This window comes from Metarhizium album, assembly GCF_000804445.1.
Source record: "Metarhizium album ARSEF 1941 chromosome Unknown scaffold_10, whole genome shotgun sequence".
NCBI lineage: Eukaryota > Fungi > Ascomycota > Sordariomycetes > Hypocreales > Clavicipitaceae > Metarhizium > Metarhizium album.
The window spans coordinates 718,529-735,867 of NW_024467584.1; the positions used below are offsets into that span (position 1 = coordinate 718,529).

The 17,339-nt window shown below is 56.1% G+C and overlaps 7 protein-coding genes across 7 annotated transcripts; 4 read left to right on the forward strand and 3 right to left on the reverse strand.

The window, feature by feature from the left end:
* On the forward strand, nucleotides 1-1,940 carry MAM_04647 (Oligopeptide transporter; the record flags this gene model as incomplete). The annotated part of the gene is made up of 2 exons (XM_040823445.1): nucleotides 1-32; nucleotides 167-1,940. 2 exons carry the CDS (start codon nucleotides 1-3, stop codon nucleotides 1,938-1,940), a joined length of 1,806 nt encoding a protein of 601 aa, XP_040678698.1.
* A 1,350-nt stretch (nucleotides 1,941-3,290) lies between these two features.
* MAM_04648 (Rossmann-like alpha/beta/alpha sandwich fold protein) lies at nucleotides 3,291-4,324 on the reverse strand (the record flags this gene model as incomplete). Its single annotated transcript, XM_040823446.1, has 2 exons — nucleotides 3,291-3,975; nucleotides 4,074-4,324. The coding sequence occupies 2 exons, from the start codon at nucleotides 4,322-4,324 to the stop codon at nucleotides 3,291-3,293; spliced, it is 936 nt and encodes a 311-aa protein (XP_040678699.1).
* Nucleotides 4,325-6,113: 1,789 nt separating this feature from the next.
* Nucleotides 6,114-6,917, forward strand: MAM_04649 (uncharacterized protein; the record flags this gene model as incomplete). The annotated part of the gene is made up of 1 exon (XM_040823447.1): nucleotides 6,114-6,917. One exon carries the CDS (start codon nucleotides 6,114-6,116, stop codon nucleotides 6,915-6,917), a length of 804 nt encoding a protein of 267 aa, XP_040678700.1.
* Nucleotides 6,918-7,732: 815 nt separating this feature from the next.
* Nucleotides 7,733-8,189, reverse strand: MAM_04650 (Killer toxin, Kp4/SMK-like, core; the record flags this gene model as incomplete). Its single annotated transcript, XM_040823448.1, has 2 exons — nucleotides 7,733-7,959; nucleotides 7,988-8,189. 2 exons carry the CDS (start codon nucleotides 8,187-8,189, stop codon nucleotides 7,733-7,735), a joined length of 429 nt encoding a protein of 142 aa, XP_040678701.1.
* Nucleotides 8,190-9,265: 1,076 nt separating this feature from the next.
* Nucleotides 9,266-9,640, reverse strand: MAM_04651 (Killer toxin, Kp4; the record flags this gene model as incomplete). The annotated part of the gene is made up of 1 exon (XM_040823449.1): nucleotides 9,266-9,640. One exon carries the CDS (start codon nucleotides 9,638-9,640, stop codon nucleotides 9,266-9,268), a length of 375 nt encoding a protein of 124 aa, XP_040678702.1.
* A 2,105-nt stretch (nucleotides 9,641-11,745) lies between these two features.
* On the forward strand, nucleotides 11,746-14,160 carry MAM_04652 (Microtubule-associated protein, MAP65/ASE1-type; the record flags this gene model as incomplete). The annotated part of the gene is made up of 3 exons (XM_040823450.1): nucleotides 11,746-11,856; nucleotides 11,925-12,192; nucleotides 12,248-14,160. 3 exons carry the CDS (start codon nucleotides 11,746-11,748, stop codon nucleotides 14,158-14,160), a joined length of 2,292 nt encoding a protein of 763 aa, XP_040678703.1.
* Nucleotides 14,161-15,174: 1,014 nt separating this feature from the next.
* Nucleotides 15,175-17,163, forward strand: MAM_04653 (increased rDNA silencing protein; the record flags this gene model as incomplete). Its single annotated transcript, XM_040823451.1, has 1 exon — nucleotides 15,175-17,163. The coding sequence occupies one exon, from the start codon at nucleotides 15,175-15,177 to the stop codon at nucleotides 17,161-17,163; it is 1,989 nt and encodes a 662-aa protein (XP_040678704.1).
* Between the last annotated feature and the right edge of the window lie 176 nt (nucleotides 17,164-17,339).

Genomic DNA, 17,339 nt, shown 5'->3' on the forward strand with positions numbered 1-17,339 from the left:
ATGGCACAGAATCACGAGGACATGGCCGCCGAGTATGTTTTTCCTTTTCTCACTTTGCCGTCATGTCGAGTCGGTGCCCATCTTCACAGTTGTGACTGTAGTGACGGCAACTCTATCAGCAGCCGAAAGAGACTCCTACTAATCAGATTGCTTTCCAATCATCTAGGCTCCACGAGGAGTTCAGTGAGCGCGTTCCTGGTCGGGGTACTGACTTGACCGGCGGTTATATTGAAAAGCCCTCGTTGGATCAGAAGCGCGATCTCGCCATTTCCGACTCCGAGACTGGCCCTACTGCCGACGGCGAGGAGCCCAACGTCCATGAGAAGAACACTCTTCGCCGTGTCGGCGAGAACCTTCCCGCTTCCGCTTTCATGATTGCCATTGTTGAGTTGACTGAGCGATTCACCTACTACGGTGCCCAAGGTTTGTTTCAAAACTATGTCAGCAACGCCAAAGATGGTAGCGACGGCCAAAAGGGCTTGGGTATGGGCCACCAGGCTGCATTTGGTCTCAACCTGTTTTTCCAGTGGTTTTGCTACGTGACGCCTATCCTCGGTGCCATCATCTCGGATCAGTACCTCGGCAAGTACAAGACCATCCTCATCTTCTGCGGCGTCTACTGGCTTGGCCTCCTCATCCTCTGGACCACCTCGCTTCCCGTTGCGATCGAGAATGGTGCTGGCCTCGGTGGTTATGTCACTGCATTGGTGGTCATTGGCTTGGGCACCGGCGGCATCAAGTCCAATATCGCCCCCTTGATTGCCGATCAGTATCAGCGACGAACCATGGCCATCAGGACAGAAGCCAGCGGAGAGCGCGTCATCATTGACCCTGCCATCACCTACCAGAGGATCTACATGGTCTTCTATTGGTGCATCAACGTCGGCGCCCTCTCACTTATGGCTACACCTTTCATGGAGAAGTACGAGGGATTCTGGACCGCGTTCCTTCTTTGTTTCTGCATGTTCAATGTTGGCATTGCTATTCTCATCCTCCGGCGCAAGTCCTACGTCATCCGCCCTCCTCAGGGCCAAATTATCACCGATGCTTTCAAGGCTATTGGTATGATGATCACGACTCGCTCCTTGGACGGGGCCAAGCCTTCATGGCGTGCCGAACACGGCAAGGCTGGCAAGGTCGCGTGGGATGACCATTTTGTTGAGGAACTCAAGCGCGCCCTCAAAGCTTGCAAGGTCTTTGTCTTCTACCCAATTTTCTGGGTTTGCTACGGACAGTTCTCCAGCAACTTCGTCACTCAAGCCAGTCAGATGCAGGTCCATGGCATGCCCAACGACTTCATGCAAAACTTCGACCCCTTGTCCATTTTGATATTCACCCCAATCCTGGAGAAGATTGTTTACCCTGCTTTGCGCAAGCGTGGTATTGAGTTGCGCCCCATTGCCCGAATCACCATTGGCTTCTGGCTCGCTGGACTTTGCATGGCCTACGCTGCCATTGTGCAGAAGCTGATATATAGTGCCGGACCCTGCTATGATAGTCCCCGGGCGTGTCCGGCAGGTTTGAGCGCTGAGAATAAGAAGCTGCCCAACGATGTCCACGTCGCGATTCAGACGCCGGCATATGTGTTCATTGGTGTTTCTGAGATCTTCATCTCTGTGACTGGCCTCGAGTATGCCTACACCAAGGCTCCTCCGAGTATGAAGTCTTTCGTCCAGTCTCTGTATCTCTTCACCAATGCTTTCGGTTCCGCAATTTCTGAAGGATTTGTTCCCGTGGCCAAGGACCCCAAGTTCATCTGGATGTACACCGGAATAGCTGTCGCAGCTGCCTTGACTGGCTGCATATTCTGGGTCCTGTTCCACCATTACGATGCTCAGGAAGAGGCCATGTATGCTCTTGACCGCGACTTGCCGGTTCTGTCACTTCCTGGCCAGGAACAAGCCGAAAAGCCCAGGGAGAAGGAGACCGATCCCAAGTAAGGACATCATCGGTCCGAACTGCGGAAAATGTACATAGATATGTGGGCCTGGTGAATTTATCTTTCGTCGGCCATGATGACATGTGATACAATCGTGGAAATATAAACAGGCGTCATGTCAGTGAGGAGAGCAATTTTTGATGACTAGCTAATTGCGACGCTGTGCTTATGCCCAGAATTCCAGTTCCAGCGAGCCTTTTCAACCCGAAAGCATGCGGCACATGGCCTGTATACCAGGGCCCTCACAGAGCGGTGAGGGAATAGTCAAGGAAAACAATCAGTACGGTGAAGTCGAGATATGCCGATGAGGTGTATTGTATTGTTTGCCAACTTTCCCACAAGATATAGATCGACGGTCTTAAAATTCCCCGCACCGCTATTGCTACATCCCTTCGCCAGGGGGTCAGTGGTTGATGCCGATTCATGAATCGCTGACATCGAGGTCGTGCGACCTCAACAGTATAATTGCCATGATACGTGCCCGGTTTAAAAGAATTCAAGTAAGTGGTACATCGACTCGAAGTTGTTGCGGGTCGGCTGTTCAGCTTGCAGTTGAAGCTATCCAAGGAAACGGATCGAGCACTCTGCATGATGACAAGGCTTTCCACCTAGTCTCTTGCATCGTCTGAAATAAGCTGCGACGAGAGAGTGGCGTTGCCGGCCTTGGCAAGTCGTTCCGAGACGCCGTCGTGATGGGCATTCTCTGAGTGTGTGCGACTGCATTTGGGAGAGCGGGAACAGTGTAGTTATTTTTAACAAGGCGGGTATAGGATCTGAATCTTGCTTGCCTGCCGGTGCTATTCGCAGGAGTGTTGAATTCCTAGCACGGTAGGCTTTGGGAGGTACAGACGGGTTCGTTGCAGGGGCGGAACACCATACATCGCTCGTTGATTTGTCGCGACTCGCGGCAAGAGGCTAGGTAGAGACTTTGAGGCGACGAGAAATTGATGTCGGGTCCAGATTGTTTGCATCGGGATGTGGCTTGTAGTTGCGCGCGATATCTTGCGCTGGCTGCGGAGAGATGTTGGGGCGGTACGATTCGCAACGTCCAGAGGTGGCGATGGAATTTGAACGCGCGCCTTTGCTGATGAAGCCGTTTGAGTGGGCGGACGAGAGGGCCTAGAATAATATATGCATTCAACGCCGTGATGCTCTATGGTCTATGGTATATACACTGGAATTTAGTACGTCTTGGCAGGAATTTCATCCAAATAGTCTGGGCGAAAACGGGCAAAAACTCAGTACTCCTGGGCCGCCATTCATTCAGTCCGCCGCCCGCCTGCTCCGTATGTAGCGGCTTTTACAGATTTTCTGCCATCATGATGTCGTTATTTGTTCGCCGGCAGCTGGTCTACTTGTCGCGGCCTAATCGCTCTTCGTCGTCGCGGGTGAGTTCATATGCTGGCCGGAACTTGGTCCCCTCAGAGTTGACGGCGAGAGCGGGGTTCGGGCGGGTGTTTTTGACGCCGCCGAGTGACGAGAAGCCCTGTTGGTAGAGGGTGCAGAAGGGAATCTCGAGGCGGAGGATGAACTGATTGATGGGAAGCAGGTCAGGCTTGTGTTTCGGGGGAGACGTTGTCACCGCAGAGGGATAGCTTACAGTCCATATATCTGTGTAGTGCCAGTCTAGGATAGGGTTCACTCTCATGAACTCGGGCCAGCCGTTGTCCGTGGGGCTGAATTCGGACAGAAACTCGCAGAATGGATCGGTGCGTCGCGAGCCCATGAAGATGGCCTTGACGGCAGGCTTCTCGGCTTGGTATGCCTCCAAGGCTTGCTGCATTGGGAGAACGTAGCGGGTCAGGTCGAGGTGGTACTCCCTTGTTGTGCGTGAAACAAATTCTTCGACTTCGGGAAATGGATCGAGCGGCGCGATATAGACGGCTTGCATGGTTGGCGGCGGGTTTTTGGAGACGGGGCCGTCACCGTTGGTTGTGGCGGAGGAATCGTACCGAGCGGGCAGGCAGGCGAGGATGAGGACGAGCAAGACGAGACAGTCCTTGCCTCCGTTGTATGAGAGGGATATTTGGTCGGGTCTGGCGGTGATGACGTGGTCAGCTTCCTCGGCAATTTTGAGAATGAGAATGCCTCCAAATTGGCGACGGCGGGCCGCGGCGGCAATGCGGCGACTCACTGGTACCGGCGCAGGGCCTCTTCGACAGTCTTGATCGAGGCCCTTGCCTGCTTCTGTGTACTCTTCAGCGCAACATCGCTGTCGGCGGGCTGCTGGTCCAGGAACGCAATCACCATCCGCCGCAAGGTGTAGCAAATGTCGGGGAGAGCGCGGGGCACGGCCGAGGCTGCGTTGGGAGCGACGATATGGCCGTTTTGCGTCATGTGGTGCGGCGATTGGGAGGCCTCGAGAGATTGACTGTCGAATACCATGACGTGAGGCGAGGGTCAGGCGTGTCGTCTATAGCTGACGGTTGCGAGGCGGGAGGAAAATGGTCCAGATGTCAGACGGCTGACTGATGCTGATGCTGCCTGGCATTGCCTGGATGCGATGGCAGCGCGTTGCGGAGCCGCGAGCGGAGGCGGAGGGGAGGGGAGGGACACTAGGGGACCATGGCCGGGTGTAGGTCGGTCCAGCCCGTCAGCCGGCGCTTGGTTTCTCCGTGTTTCCTACTGCGGCCTCGGACTAATGATGCCGAGGCCCGAACAACAAACCTCAGGTGTCTCTGACTCGACTCGGGTTGCTCCGCGCAAGATGGACGCTGCCTACTTCAAGTCCGAGTACGCAAGCCCAACTTCGTGCTAGTCTTCCGGTCTCCAATCCTGTCTTTCTGAAGGGTGTTGTCAGACATGGTACCGAGTCAACGCTGGAACATTTTGTCAATGACCAAGCTGTCAACGACAAGGTGGCGCATCTTGACGTTCCGCCTAGTCCTCCAGCCTCTTTTGCTGCTCATGATGAACATGGACGGTGACAGCTTTGCTCCTTGACTTTGTGTCTCTTTTGGACCATAATCTCAGCAGTTTCAACAATTCCAGCCGAAATTTGACATCATCCGGTTTAATCACAACAGCGCCAGCGTCTCACCTGGAACGGCTAGAGAAATCGTCATCAATCTCGGATGAAATTGTGCCAAGTCGAAGGAAGTGAAGTACCAACCTCGGGGAGTGTGCTTCTTGTCAGCAAGGAAAGTCTATCGAGCCATCAATGGAGACGAGTTGGTGGAATGACGATCAATTAATTCCAGTCACCAGCCTCGAGTCATCTCGACTGACTCATCTAGACGTTACAAGTCTGCAGCGGCCCCCGCTCTGCTCCGCGCCGTAGATCGATGGCACGACCTTTGAGATGCCGTGACCCCCAACCCTGACTCCACCTCTCTGCAACGTAGCAGCACGGCGAGGCACAGCATCGATATTGATGCTCTCTTCAAGGAAGTGGTTGAAGTGGCTATTTCGGGATACTGAGAAACCAGCGTTTTTAAAGAATGTCGGCCACGAGCCTCTGAAGCAGCTGTATGGTTGCACACGAAAATATTGGCGACTCATGATACTCACTGGACAATATATTTAGACAACCCTCGGCCTTCTAATTCACACTGCTTTATTTTGTTTCTAATCGGAGATCAGTGGTTTCGTTGCTGATATTGCCTCTCCGTGGCCTATGAAGCAAGCTGTGGCGTGCTGCATCGCATCTGGGCTGGCACAGCATGCAAGTCGATCAGCTGATTGATTGTCCTTGGAAGAGACAGAGTCGGCTGTTTTCCCCTTGAATTATCGACAACCCGTGTCTTTGAATGATGCGGCCGCGACGTGGAACGATTCAGACGGCTTTGAAGATTTGTCTGGAACACACTGTAGTTGACCGCAGCTGACGAAAACACGATACCTGGCGCTTTCTTCATGCTGCCGACGCCTTGGGACGGTTTGGGGTCTCCGACCCTCGCTGTCGAATGCATGCGAGCTTGTCATGATGGAGAGGGAAGAATCGTCATGCATGGCCCACTCATCTCATGCCGTCAAGAAAGCCTGTTGAGACCGCCATGAGACCTGGTCATCTTTGGGCACATCTGCATGTCGGCGATGGACAAGTCAGGCCTCAACCATCGGGCTCTTTTTATATAAAGATAACATCAGCGCGGCCGGTGGTCGTGCAGAGCTTGCAGTGTTCCAGAACTGCAGAGCAGGACAAGGCTGTACTTTGGCGGTGTCTCTGTACATAATGGCTGGCGACATCGATTCGCGCGCATCTTGGACAAGCGATGTCACTCGACCGTGCAAACCCAAGAATGACTTGAAACCTGACGACGATGTCCCGTCGCCGCGGCATCTCGTGAAGAGCCCCTCTGGTGTCGACACAGAACAACCAGAGGACTCTGTCGGAGAGTCGCGCGTCAAAGGTGTGCATCTGCATCTCGAGACACAGAGCAGGGAGGCTGGTGGCAAAGATTCGGACTCGGCACCAAGCGCAGACCGTGTCGGCGCGGATGACGCAGCTCGCAAGTCTGCTGACAGGATTGCCAACCACGGTCCACGTCCACACCAAGTCGTGAACAAGGCAGATCTGCCGCGGGTGTGCAAGGCTGACAAGGCGAAAAAGGGTGACGCAAGAGGCAGCGGTGCGAGCCGCGATGAAACCGAGCTTCCCGACGTCACCTGCCGCAACCGGCTCGCCATCTACATGGATATTGAGCTTGCAGACCAAATGTTGAAGCTGGAGGAGGAATATTTACTCAAACAAGCTGGACTGGTTGGCAAATGGGAAGAAGCAATGGGGGTTGCACTCGGTCGGGTGACTGAGCTGGGCAGATCGAGGGCTATGGAAATCCGACACAAGCTGCTGGCATTCGAGGTCAAAAAGGAAGGGGGGCTGCAGTTCAAGCAATTACTGGAGGAGGTCTGCAACGTGAGAGAGCGGTTTCAGCCGGTGAGCCCAATCTTGGACAAGCTTCACGGCCGTGAGCACGACTGCTGGAACGATGGTGCGGGAAGACGCCAAGTTGAGTCGTGCGGTGCTGACACTTGAGGGCAACCATTGGCCTGTTTCTTGTTTGGCTGACATGTTTCTTTTAAACGGAGATGCGGATGCTGGAGATGTGTCTGATGATGGTTGTGGTCATTGATCATGCCTGGACTCTCGCTCACCAAGTGTGCACGTAGGTGTGCATCTTGAGTCGTCGCGCCTCCTGTTGCGTCATTGTCGTTTTCCAGGCTGCGCCATGTATTATTGTATGGATGCGATGCAAAATTGTTCATGTGCGCAGCGCGATGTTTGGTGGCAGTTGCGAGTCTGGATTTCCGACCTTTGACCGCCGTCAACTTCAAAAGCATTGCTGACTGTTCTGTTGGACTCGACACACGCACGCACCGACGCACACGCAAACTCCAAACTTCAACTACAGCATCCTCACTCGTCTCGCAAATGGCGCGACTCGGCGGGCACAAATCGCCGAGGCTACACGTCTCGCAGCGACGACGTGACTAGATCAGTCTCGTTTTCTCCGCTCGTCGTGTGGGAACGCGAGTTGGCGACGGGAATCGGGGTACGACCTGCATACCGATACACCACGAGTCGATTGTTTCTGCAATGACGATACTTCTTTCCGTGTTGAGATACGATGAAGGAATCTCCCATGACGGCATGTCAGACTTGTGCCTCGACTGAATGTCTTCTGACGCAGCACTTGACCCGGTCAAACGCAGCTCATCCCACACGTATATACAGCCCAGAACATGATCCCTCGGCAGCCTCATCCATCCCTTGTAATCGTTCACCTTCTTCCTACGCGATACGATTCGATGGATCTCTCACGGCCGACAGAAAGCACAAGCCTCGTCTCCTTAGCAGTAGCAGTCGCCCAGGCAGCACGGGTTCCTGACATAGTTGACGGTGAGCTCGCCCGTGTTGACATCATTGCCCGGCAGGGTAGGAATCGAGCCGCATTGCCGGCACCCGTGGTCCAGCAGGCCCTGGATCTGGGCGTAGGCGTCCCAGGCGTACCCCGAGGCGCCGTTCTGGTAGAAGGCGCAGACGCTGCCCTGGGAGCCCTGCGAACAGGCGATTTGCACTGCCTCCGTGTTAGCCAGGCTGTCAACGGGCTCCGCGGGGGACGACGGCGCGCTTGCCTCCGTCCCAGTAGTAGCGGTTGCCGCCGCCGGCGGCGATCATGTTGCCGACCTGGTTGTGGACGGCTTGCAGGGAGGCGTCGTTGAAGAAGCAGACTCCGGAGCCGCGGCAGTTGATTCCGAGCGCCGCGGCGCCGGAGACGAACAAGACCGGGAGAAGAGAGATGTGCATGTTGACGAGGTGCGCGTCGGCGTCAGGGGGGGAGTCTCTGCCGGGGAGTTGCCCCAGACGGCAACGGGGCAGCTTTTTATGCCATTTCTCCCCTGGGTCGTCTGGGAGCTCTTTGCAGAGCTTATACGCACCATGGCAACGAGGCACTCACGGCCTTGCCTTGCCGCCTTGGGCTCTGGGGAATCGACTGCTTGGGCAGAATGGCGGCCTCTAGCAGGCATGGAGCGTGGGCATGGAAAGGAGGCTCGTGACAAATACGAGGAAGTGGACGGGTACTTTTGTCCATATCGTCTGCACTACATTCTGCACCGGCTGGGATGCGGAGCGCAACGTCTGTGGCCGTCGACGATGGGGTGGCAGCCGGCTTCGATATTGAAATCCGGGGAGCCGGCCAGGAGTCGTCGTGCAAAGATGCTCCAACGGGCAGCGAGACGCCTCCAGCCTGGAGTGCCCGGCGACTCGGGGCAATGATGGCCCCTGGAAGGCCTGGACGGGTCGCGCTACGTTTAGTGCTTATTCAAGCCGCGAGGCGTCGCAGGTCGGTAGATCTTGTCTGTTTCCAATGCTCTCTTGCCTGATTCCGCTTGACCGGCATCACAAGCGACAGCCGAGACCTGGGCGTGGGCGGCGTGGCATCTCGGAATAGCTTCTTTTCTCAGGCGGCCTTGCATGTCACGGGTCGAAGAATGGGGCAATGTGTGCGGACCAGAGAGAACCCCGTTAGTTTCCTGCACGATGCTCTGTAGGGACAACATGGATGCCTTGCTAGCATTTGTCTGTGGTCTCGCTTCCCTGATCACTTCATGTAGGGCGGGATTGTTGACTCCCTTGGGCGGAGAGGCTGATGCGACATTGAAGAGGCTCGGCTCGACTGAGGCACACCACAACTCTTCTGCCGACAACATGACGCGTGATGTGTCGGAAATATGGAAACTATGACGGAACGCTTCGCAAAGCCCAAGTATTTTCTTGTGTTGGATTCGTTGCTCAGGTGTGAGGCCCAAATGCGGAATTGCGTACGCCAACCCAAAAAAACAGTAAGTACATGGCCGTCATCCGGCTTCCTGTGCTCCGCTCTAGCAAGCACCCTGGCAGTGAGGGTTTCCAACAACATTCACAGTGAGCTCTCCCTTGCTCACGTCGTTGCCCGGCTGAGTAGGCACGGAGCCGCACTTCTTGCACCCGTGGTCAAGCAAGGCCCGGGGAAAGCCCGACGTCTGCCTCGCCGTGCCCGTTGCGCCGTTTTGATAAAAGGCGCAGAGGGTGCCGGTGCAGGCAATCTGCTGGCCGGTTGAGTAGCGTCGATGACGGGGCTGGATGCCGTCCACGATGGCCTTGAGGTTGATGAGGTTCCCGGCGGCGCCGTCGGATGGGCAGAGGCCGGAGCCGCGGCAGTTGATGCCCGGTGCGGCGGTGGGAGCGGCGGCAGAGATGACGATGGAGTACCTCATTTGTGCTTTGACGCCGAGGAAAGCTACATATGAGCAACTCCATCAATCCAGAACCCCGAACTCGCCCCATCCAAGCTGGACGAAAGGATGTAGGCGCTGACGATGGGGATTGGGGTCCATCAAGAAGCTAGACGGAACTCGCCGGCGGGCTGAACTATCACGACGATCTGCCGCTCGGCGTCTCATCCAGGCCCGACCAACCATGTGGACCTCCTCTCAGCGGTAATCTCGCCTGTGTCTTCCGTAGCTTCCCATGTTTGGTTTAGCGACTGAGAAGACAGCGGAAAGCATGGGGGTTTGTACGACGAATAGGGTAGTGGAAGGATTCGAAACCGTGTGACAATGCATTCTCGTGTTTGCCGCGCGGTTGGAGTCAATGAGAGCATACTGCAGGCAGAGCAGGGAGTCGGTACATCCCTTGGAGTTTGTCCCAGAATCGGCTTTCGACTGCGGTGAAGGTTTCGCCGTCGACAAGTTTTGCAGTTTGGTCTGCCGACTGGTCTCTCGACTGAGCAGTGAGGACGCTTCTGCTTTCCCACGTCTTACCATCTTATATAACAACAGCCTGCTGCTGCACCCAGGAGCTCTCATCTTCATCACAAAGACGATTGCTTTACTCCGTCACGCATCCCGCATCACCATGGTATCCCTCAGCATCATGGCCGCATTTGTCGCCAGCGCCGCCGCTCGGGGCATCAACTGCCGCGGCTCGGGTGGTTGCACATTCGACAATGCCAAATCGAGCGACGTGCTGACCCAAGTCAAAGAAGTTCAGGCCCAAGGCAATTGTGCTTGCCCTATACAGGGTCCGGGCTGGATTATCAATATACTTGAACCAAGGCACAGGAGCCGGGTACAGCTGTCTCTGCCGCCGGTGCTTGAGGGAATGCCAGCAATTTATGTACGAGCAGCGATACGGTCTTGTCCATGTATGTAAATAATCATAGTTGACAGACCATCCGAGCCTTGCTGAGAATCAACCGTTATATTCCTGTTCCCAATATGAGCATGACAGAAAAGCGTTACGTATCAAGCCTCCCATCCTGGGTAGTGAACTCCATGGTGCGGGCGATTGCGGTCCTCTTGCATCGGCATTGATACAACTTGCAGGAGTAAAAATGCTGTAGATTTCCTTTGCAAATCTGTCTCTCCTGCTGATCAACGGTCTGGTGCCATCCAAACAAGAAGGTGTCAAGTGAGGAGGTGATTCTTGCAATAGGCGTCAGCTCAAGTCACAAGTCACGCCGAGGTGCGCAGCAAGGAGTTATACGTAGGTCTTTCCTAGGAACAACGAAAAACTATACGACTCTTAGTGGTATCTATAAGAATGCATGCCTCGCTCTGGAGCAGAGAACTGAGTGGCTAGCAAGCATTGAGTAGACGAGGTCCGGTTCTTGCTACCCGGCGGCGACCAGGTGGACGGCAAACAGGTTCGGTCTGATGCAGCCACTGAGCCCCCCCTCAGGCTATTGAATCAAGCGGATGCAAAACACAGGATGGCGTCCAGGTGCTGTCGAATCTGAAACGGCGATTAGTTGACTCAAATCCCAATGGGCGATTTCTGTGGAACAAACTGCGCAGCTTATGGTTTTCGACAATGTCCAGGCGGCGAGCGGGGCACGACGTTGTCATGGCAACGGTGCTCTGCCGAACACATGGCTAAACAGCGGAACATGGCCTCGTGGCCAATCGAAAGCAACATTGGGTCAACATGGCTTCTCCCACATCTCTCCCTCCTCTCACGCCTTCCTGGTCGCGGGCAATAACCTTGGGGGCTTCATTATTCCACCGCCGGCTCAGATGCCTCACCAACTCTCGCGATAGTCCGCATATGATGATTTTCCGTCGACCCCATAGTACAAGACTTCGGCACGACGGACTGACTGCGGCAACAACTTCGGATCGCCAAGTAAACACGGACCGGAGATAGAACTGCAGGCAACCCACCGACTTGGAACAGACAAGGGCGCCACTTTGCGGCAAATTCGACACGGGCATACCAGCCAAAACAACCACTGTCCTCATCTCAGCTTCGTCATCCACGCAAAGGAAGCGTCACTTTGCCCAAATCTGCTCTCGTTTGACCGTGACGCCCCACGAGAATCATGGACACCAGTTACCTGGCCCAGCAGGTCAATGGCAGCATTGCGCAGCTGAGTGACCTCTTTGACGAGATTGGAGTGCCCAACCATGAGCGCGAGGCTCGGGAATCGGAGGTACCCTCCCCCTCGCCCTTTGCGCCTCACATGCAACCCCTCGCAAAACAAGGCTGACCACTTCGCAGCTTTTTACCGCTCTGTCGGAAGCACTGAACAACCAAGTGCGCCTGGTGACGACGGAGAAGAAGGAAATGGTGGATGAAGCGAAGAAGATCATCACCACCATTCGACAAATGGAAGCGTCGTTGGACGACTCCAAGCCCCGGAGGGGAGAGTACCAGGAAGACGACGAGTTCAGAATCACGTACCCTCTGAACCGCTGCCTGCAGGGCCTCAGAGAGAAGCATATCCAAATAAGTCGTCTGCACAAGGAGCGTTTCGAGCAGGTAAAAAGTAGGACTTTGTCATGTTGGAACAATGCGGCTCGTCGTGCTAATGTTCGATACAGCGCTCGTCGAAGCCCTCGAGTCGTACTCATCACATCTCGAGCCAACCTTTGTTCAGATCGCTCTTCCACCCACGGGCCCCAACCAGTCTCTTCCGCCCACTTTCGACATCTCCAACACGTACGTCGAGAAGCTGGACGCTGAATTTACTCGAGTGTACGACGAATATATGCGCCGTGTTGCTTCGGTGCAGGCATTTTCCAACCAGATCATTCAACTCTGGGCGGAACTTGGCACCCCACAAGCTCAGCAAGACAGCGCCATTGTCAAGTACTACAGAGATGCGCCTGAGCAGCTTGGGCTTCACCAGGAAGATCTCAACAGGCTTCAGACGAAGCGGGATCGTCTGTCAGAAGAGAAAAAGAACCTTGAGAAGAGGCTGAAGGACCTGAAATCCGCTGTCGAGGCCTTGTGGCTGAAGCTTGGCGTCCATGAAGGCGAAACTAGGGCTTTCCTTAACCAAAACAGGGGATGCGGCGTCCGTCAAATCAATGAATTCGAAGATGAGCTGGCGCGATTGAACGAATTAAAGAGAGAGAACCTGCATCTCTTTGTTGAAGATTCCCGCGTAAAGCTCCAGGAACTGTGGGATTCGCTGTACTTTTCGGAAGACGAGATGCTCGAGTTCACTCCTGCATTTTCCGACGTGTACAGTGACGCCCTGTTGGAGGCACACGAGCGGGAGGTTGCACGACTAGAGGCACTGAAAGAGCAGCGCGCGCCAATTCTGGCGGTTGTTGACAGACACAAGAGCCTGATCAAGGACCGGGACGACCTCGCGGCATCGAGTCAAGATGCCTCTCGTCTGATGATGCGCGGCCAAAAGGGCGAGAAGCGAGACCCCGGCAAGCTTCTCAGGGAGGAAAAGATGCGCAAGCGGATAGCCAAGGAACTCCCCAAGGTGTCTGCCGAAGTCCGCAAGATGCTCGAAAGTTGGGAGGCTGAATATGGTCGGCCGTTTTTGGTATTTGGAGAGCGCTATCTGGACGAATTAGAGCCAGAGGAGCCGAAGAGGGCTGGCCCTGCTTCGCGATGCAAAACTCCCGCAAAAGCACCTCCGTCGACGGTGAAAAAATCAGCAGGTCTCGCAAGAGCCCAGAGCGCAAAGGCCGCGCCGCCTCGCTCCATGACCAAGACTCCGACAGCTGGGGGGCGGACTGTTACAAAGAAAATGCAGTCTCCAGGCAAGACGCATGCGATGCACGGCAGAGAAAGTCCCTCTAGGATTCCTGCTCGTGTTCCCCTGTCCAACCTGAGGACGGGGGGGAATTCTCCCGAGCGCGCATCCCGACCAGAATCGCGGGGCGAGACTCTTCGAAACGGTGCGCCAGTCCGCGCTCCGCCGCCAAAGATGCGTGACTTGAAGGCGGTTCCCCAACTTCAGACGCCGAGGAATCCGTACAGGGGGACGGGCATCGAGTCGAGTATTGTGCGCCAAGTTGAGCCCGAGGATGTCTACGGCGATCGTCCTCAGACTTGTCGAGGGACGCGATCTAACTCCAACCTATCCAACCACGCGCAACCAAGGTACTGCGAGGATGTATACGACGACGGTTACGATGGTCGTTGCGCGACAATTCGCGCTCCACGCTCTGCATACCCACAAGCCGCGCCTTCAAGGCAAACATCAAACAACTCACACACATCAACTGCCATGTCCGGATCTGAGAACTGGGAGACGTACGATGACAACAGCGAGCCGGAAGTGGACGTCTCGGAAGACTATTACAGCAAGCTTTTAGCAGCACGCGGCAAGAGATATGAGCCAGAACAGGGCTGTCGACCTGCAAGCAGCCAGGCTAAACGCCTAAGGGGCATGCCAGGGACGCCCTATGCAGCAGCGCCAGTCGTGCTTGATCATGACGGCGACCGGATCATCTCCGGTAGCGAATGGACGGATGAAGATGTGTTTTGAAGACATGATTGGACCAGTCTCGTACTCTGCGTCCCCTACGACGCACTTGGCTCATCTCGGGACCATCTTGGGACTCTTGCTAGCGTCGCCGACAATTATGAAGAAATTTATACATGACGCTTGTCATTCTCTCACCACGCGAACAGCAGTGTCGTTGCTACTCGAAGCAACTCGACACGCATTGGCTAACAGCACACTTATATCTGTCCTACCCATCACAGGAGCATTGTTGCCCAGGCCTGGCGTCCATGGGCATGCCGCCGATTTGAAACCTGTACCACCTATCTAGGATTTGGCTGCTTCTGTTTCTTTCTATTTTTATTTTTTTATTTTTTTCTCCGTTTTCTTACCGTCGGAGGTATGCTGAAGAATGGTGTTTATACTGAGCGACCGGCTTGCAAAAGCGCCAAGGACTCTTACTACCAAGGCGGCACGACAATGGTTTGCGGGATTGACGGAGTGGACAAGGCATACGCCCGGGCAAGGGGCAAAGCAATTGGCGTCTGGGGAGGTTTTTTGCGCGTTGCATATAGGATATATTGTCGTGTGAATAGGGAGCCTTTGTTTTGGTGCTTGCGTCGACGTCGAGCCTACGTCCTGCTCCGGCTCTCTGGCTGTTTGTGTGACTTGAATGACTTTTGCTGCTGAGCTGGGCATGATCTGGACAGTCGTGTCAGTCGTGCTTCGAAAAGCGATGTGTCGGTCGTGAAATACAGGACGCATGCGGCATGCCCACGACAGGGTCAGGGTTGACGCAGACGTGGCCCAGGGTGGATGCAGCTCACCTCGCCTTTGATGGCTGCTGCCTTCTTTTGTCTCATCTCCACATTTTGCGTCGTCCGTTTCCAGAGCTGTCGTCTGACGGTAGACGCACGTGTTCTCCAAGGAGAGAGAGTACGGCCTACTACGGAGTATTTGTGCTCGTATTCGACCCCTTTTTGTCTGGCCAACGCGTCCGCTCGCCTCCCGTACACAAAGCTCCCTCATGTCGTTGCCGTCCGTCCTGACCCGGCGATGAATCCCGCCGCGGCGTCTCGCCGGCCTGGTTCTCAGGACGATGCTACGACCGCCTTGAGAGGCGCCTCGCTTGCGTTTCGGCGAAGCCCAGCAGCGGGAGCTACGCCGACGCCGACGCCGCTGCCGCTGCCGCTGCCGCTGCCGCATCACAAGAAGGATGGTCTGTCGACGAGTCCGCTTGGAGGAGCTCCGAATCCACTCCATCAATTGAACGGTGGCTCGGCGGCACAGCTGCAGCCGATGGCATCTGCACGGCGCCTGGATCCGAAAAGCCCGAGTTTTATAGCCGCCACCCTGGCCGCCAGCAGGAGCATCAGCCCGAGTCCCTTGGCGACAGCACCGCGGAGGAAGACCAGCTTTGGGGCGGCGAGCGCAACGGGGAACCCGGACGCTGTTGATACGGAGAGCATCGCTCCCACGGGGCACTTGATATCCATGTTTGAAGGCGCCAAGGCGGACACGGAAACGACGAGGGAACCAGCGCGGCGTCGGACATCGCCCCGTGAAGGATTGGAACATGGTACGCGGCGGGAATCTCTCCTAGCGAAGAAGGGAATGCCGGCTTCGTCGCCCGAACCAAAGAGCGGCCATGTGCGGCCACCTACGCCTCCACGGCGCGTACACGAACCTCGTTCGAGCTCCATGCCGCTGAAACAACCGCCGACTGTCACTCCTAGAAGCTCTGGAAAGATATCCGCTATGCCAATGCCCAAGCCCAAGCCGAAGCCGCCGCAGCAACCGAACTTTGGGCCAAACTCTCCTCCCAAGCTTGAGGAGCCTCACTCGTCTCCTCCAGCTGCTGCGCCAAGGTCACGGCAGTCTGGGATCTTGCCGCCGCCCCCGAGACTTGTTGTCAAGCCGGCGCCCGAACCTCTGAGGATACGACCTCCAAGTTCCCCTTCGGTAATCAGCACGTCCACGCCCGAGGTTCTCTCCCCCAAGCCGATGAGGTTGATCACACCCACGCTGGCATCACCTGTGTTGAGCATCCCCGACGCGTCCCGTCAGGCTGACTCCTCGCCCTCGCCTGACCCCGACAAGGGCACCCGACCCGCAAACATGCGGTCGCCAATGCCCCCAAAGTTACCGGGGAGCCACAGGTTGGTGACGAGCAAATCCGGAAGCCGAGGTCGGCGTCGTGGGAACTCAGAGACCCCTTTGTCCGCCAGGCCTCTCACGGAGTTCGGCCTGCCAATTGTCTCGCCTCCCCCCCGACAACAACCCGTTCGCCCTCCGCGCCCAAGGAAAACTCCCCCGCCTCCTGTTCCCGTGAGGCGAGAATCAGTGGCTGGTGCCCCAGCATCCCCCGATCACGATGTGCCTCGTCGAAACCCACCCGCCAACACGTCCGCCAGCCATCTGGGACTGGATCCCCTCAGCAACGCCATAGTGGCCGGTTCCCTGGCCTCGTCGAGACTCACACCTCACGACACGGCATCTTCTCTTCCTCCACCGAGTTTGCCCGCCCGCCAGAAGTCGCCTCGTCTGCTCTATACTCTTCGGCAACCGCGAAGCCGTTCGGACGAGGACCCAGAACGGCTGAAAATAGCACACCGCCACAAGTTGTCCAGCAACAAGCACCCGCACCACGAAGGCTCACGCAAGCGATGGCGGGATCAGATCACGCAGAGGGAACGCAGACGATACGAAGCCGTCTGGGCGTCTAATCGCGGCCACCTGCTCGGCGACGACGGTCCGCCGCGCGGCGAAGCCGCCGGGCTGCACAGGACCGCATCAGAGTGCGTGGCAAACGTGGTGGTCAGGGAGATTTGGAAGCGGTCCAGGCTGCCCAACGACGAGCTCCTCGAGGTCTGGGAGCTGGTTGATCGCGGAAACGCGGGGATGCTGACGAGGCAGGAGTTCATCGTGGGCATGTGGTTGATTGACCAGCGGCTCAAGGGGCGGAAGCTGCCCGTGAGGGCATCCGACAGCGTGTGGGCGAGCGCCAACGGGGTGCGTCTTCTCCCCAAGCCCAGGGGCAGATGAGGCCAGGGCGCTACAAGACGACTTTTCTTTCTTTGATCGCACGGCATGGTCAAGAGCAGGGGTGCGAGCGTTGCAGCATGATACCCACGTCGCTGCTTTGCATGTTGGATGCGGGAAGCCAGGTCATTACTTGCATAGACGGGGCTTCAGTAAGCCCTTGTACGATCAATATACCC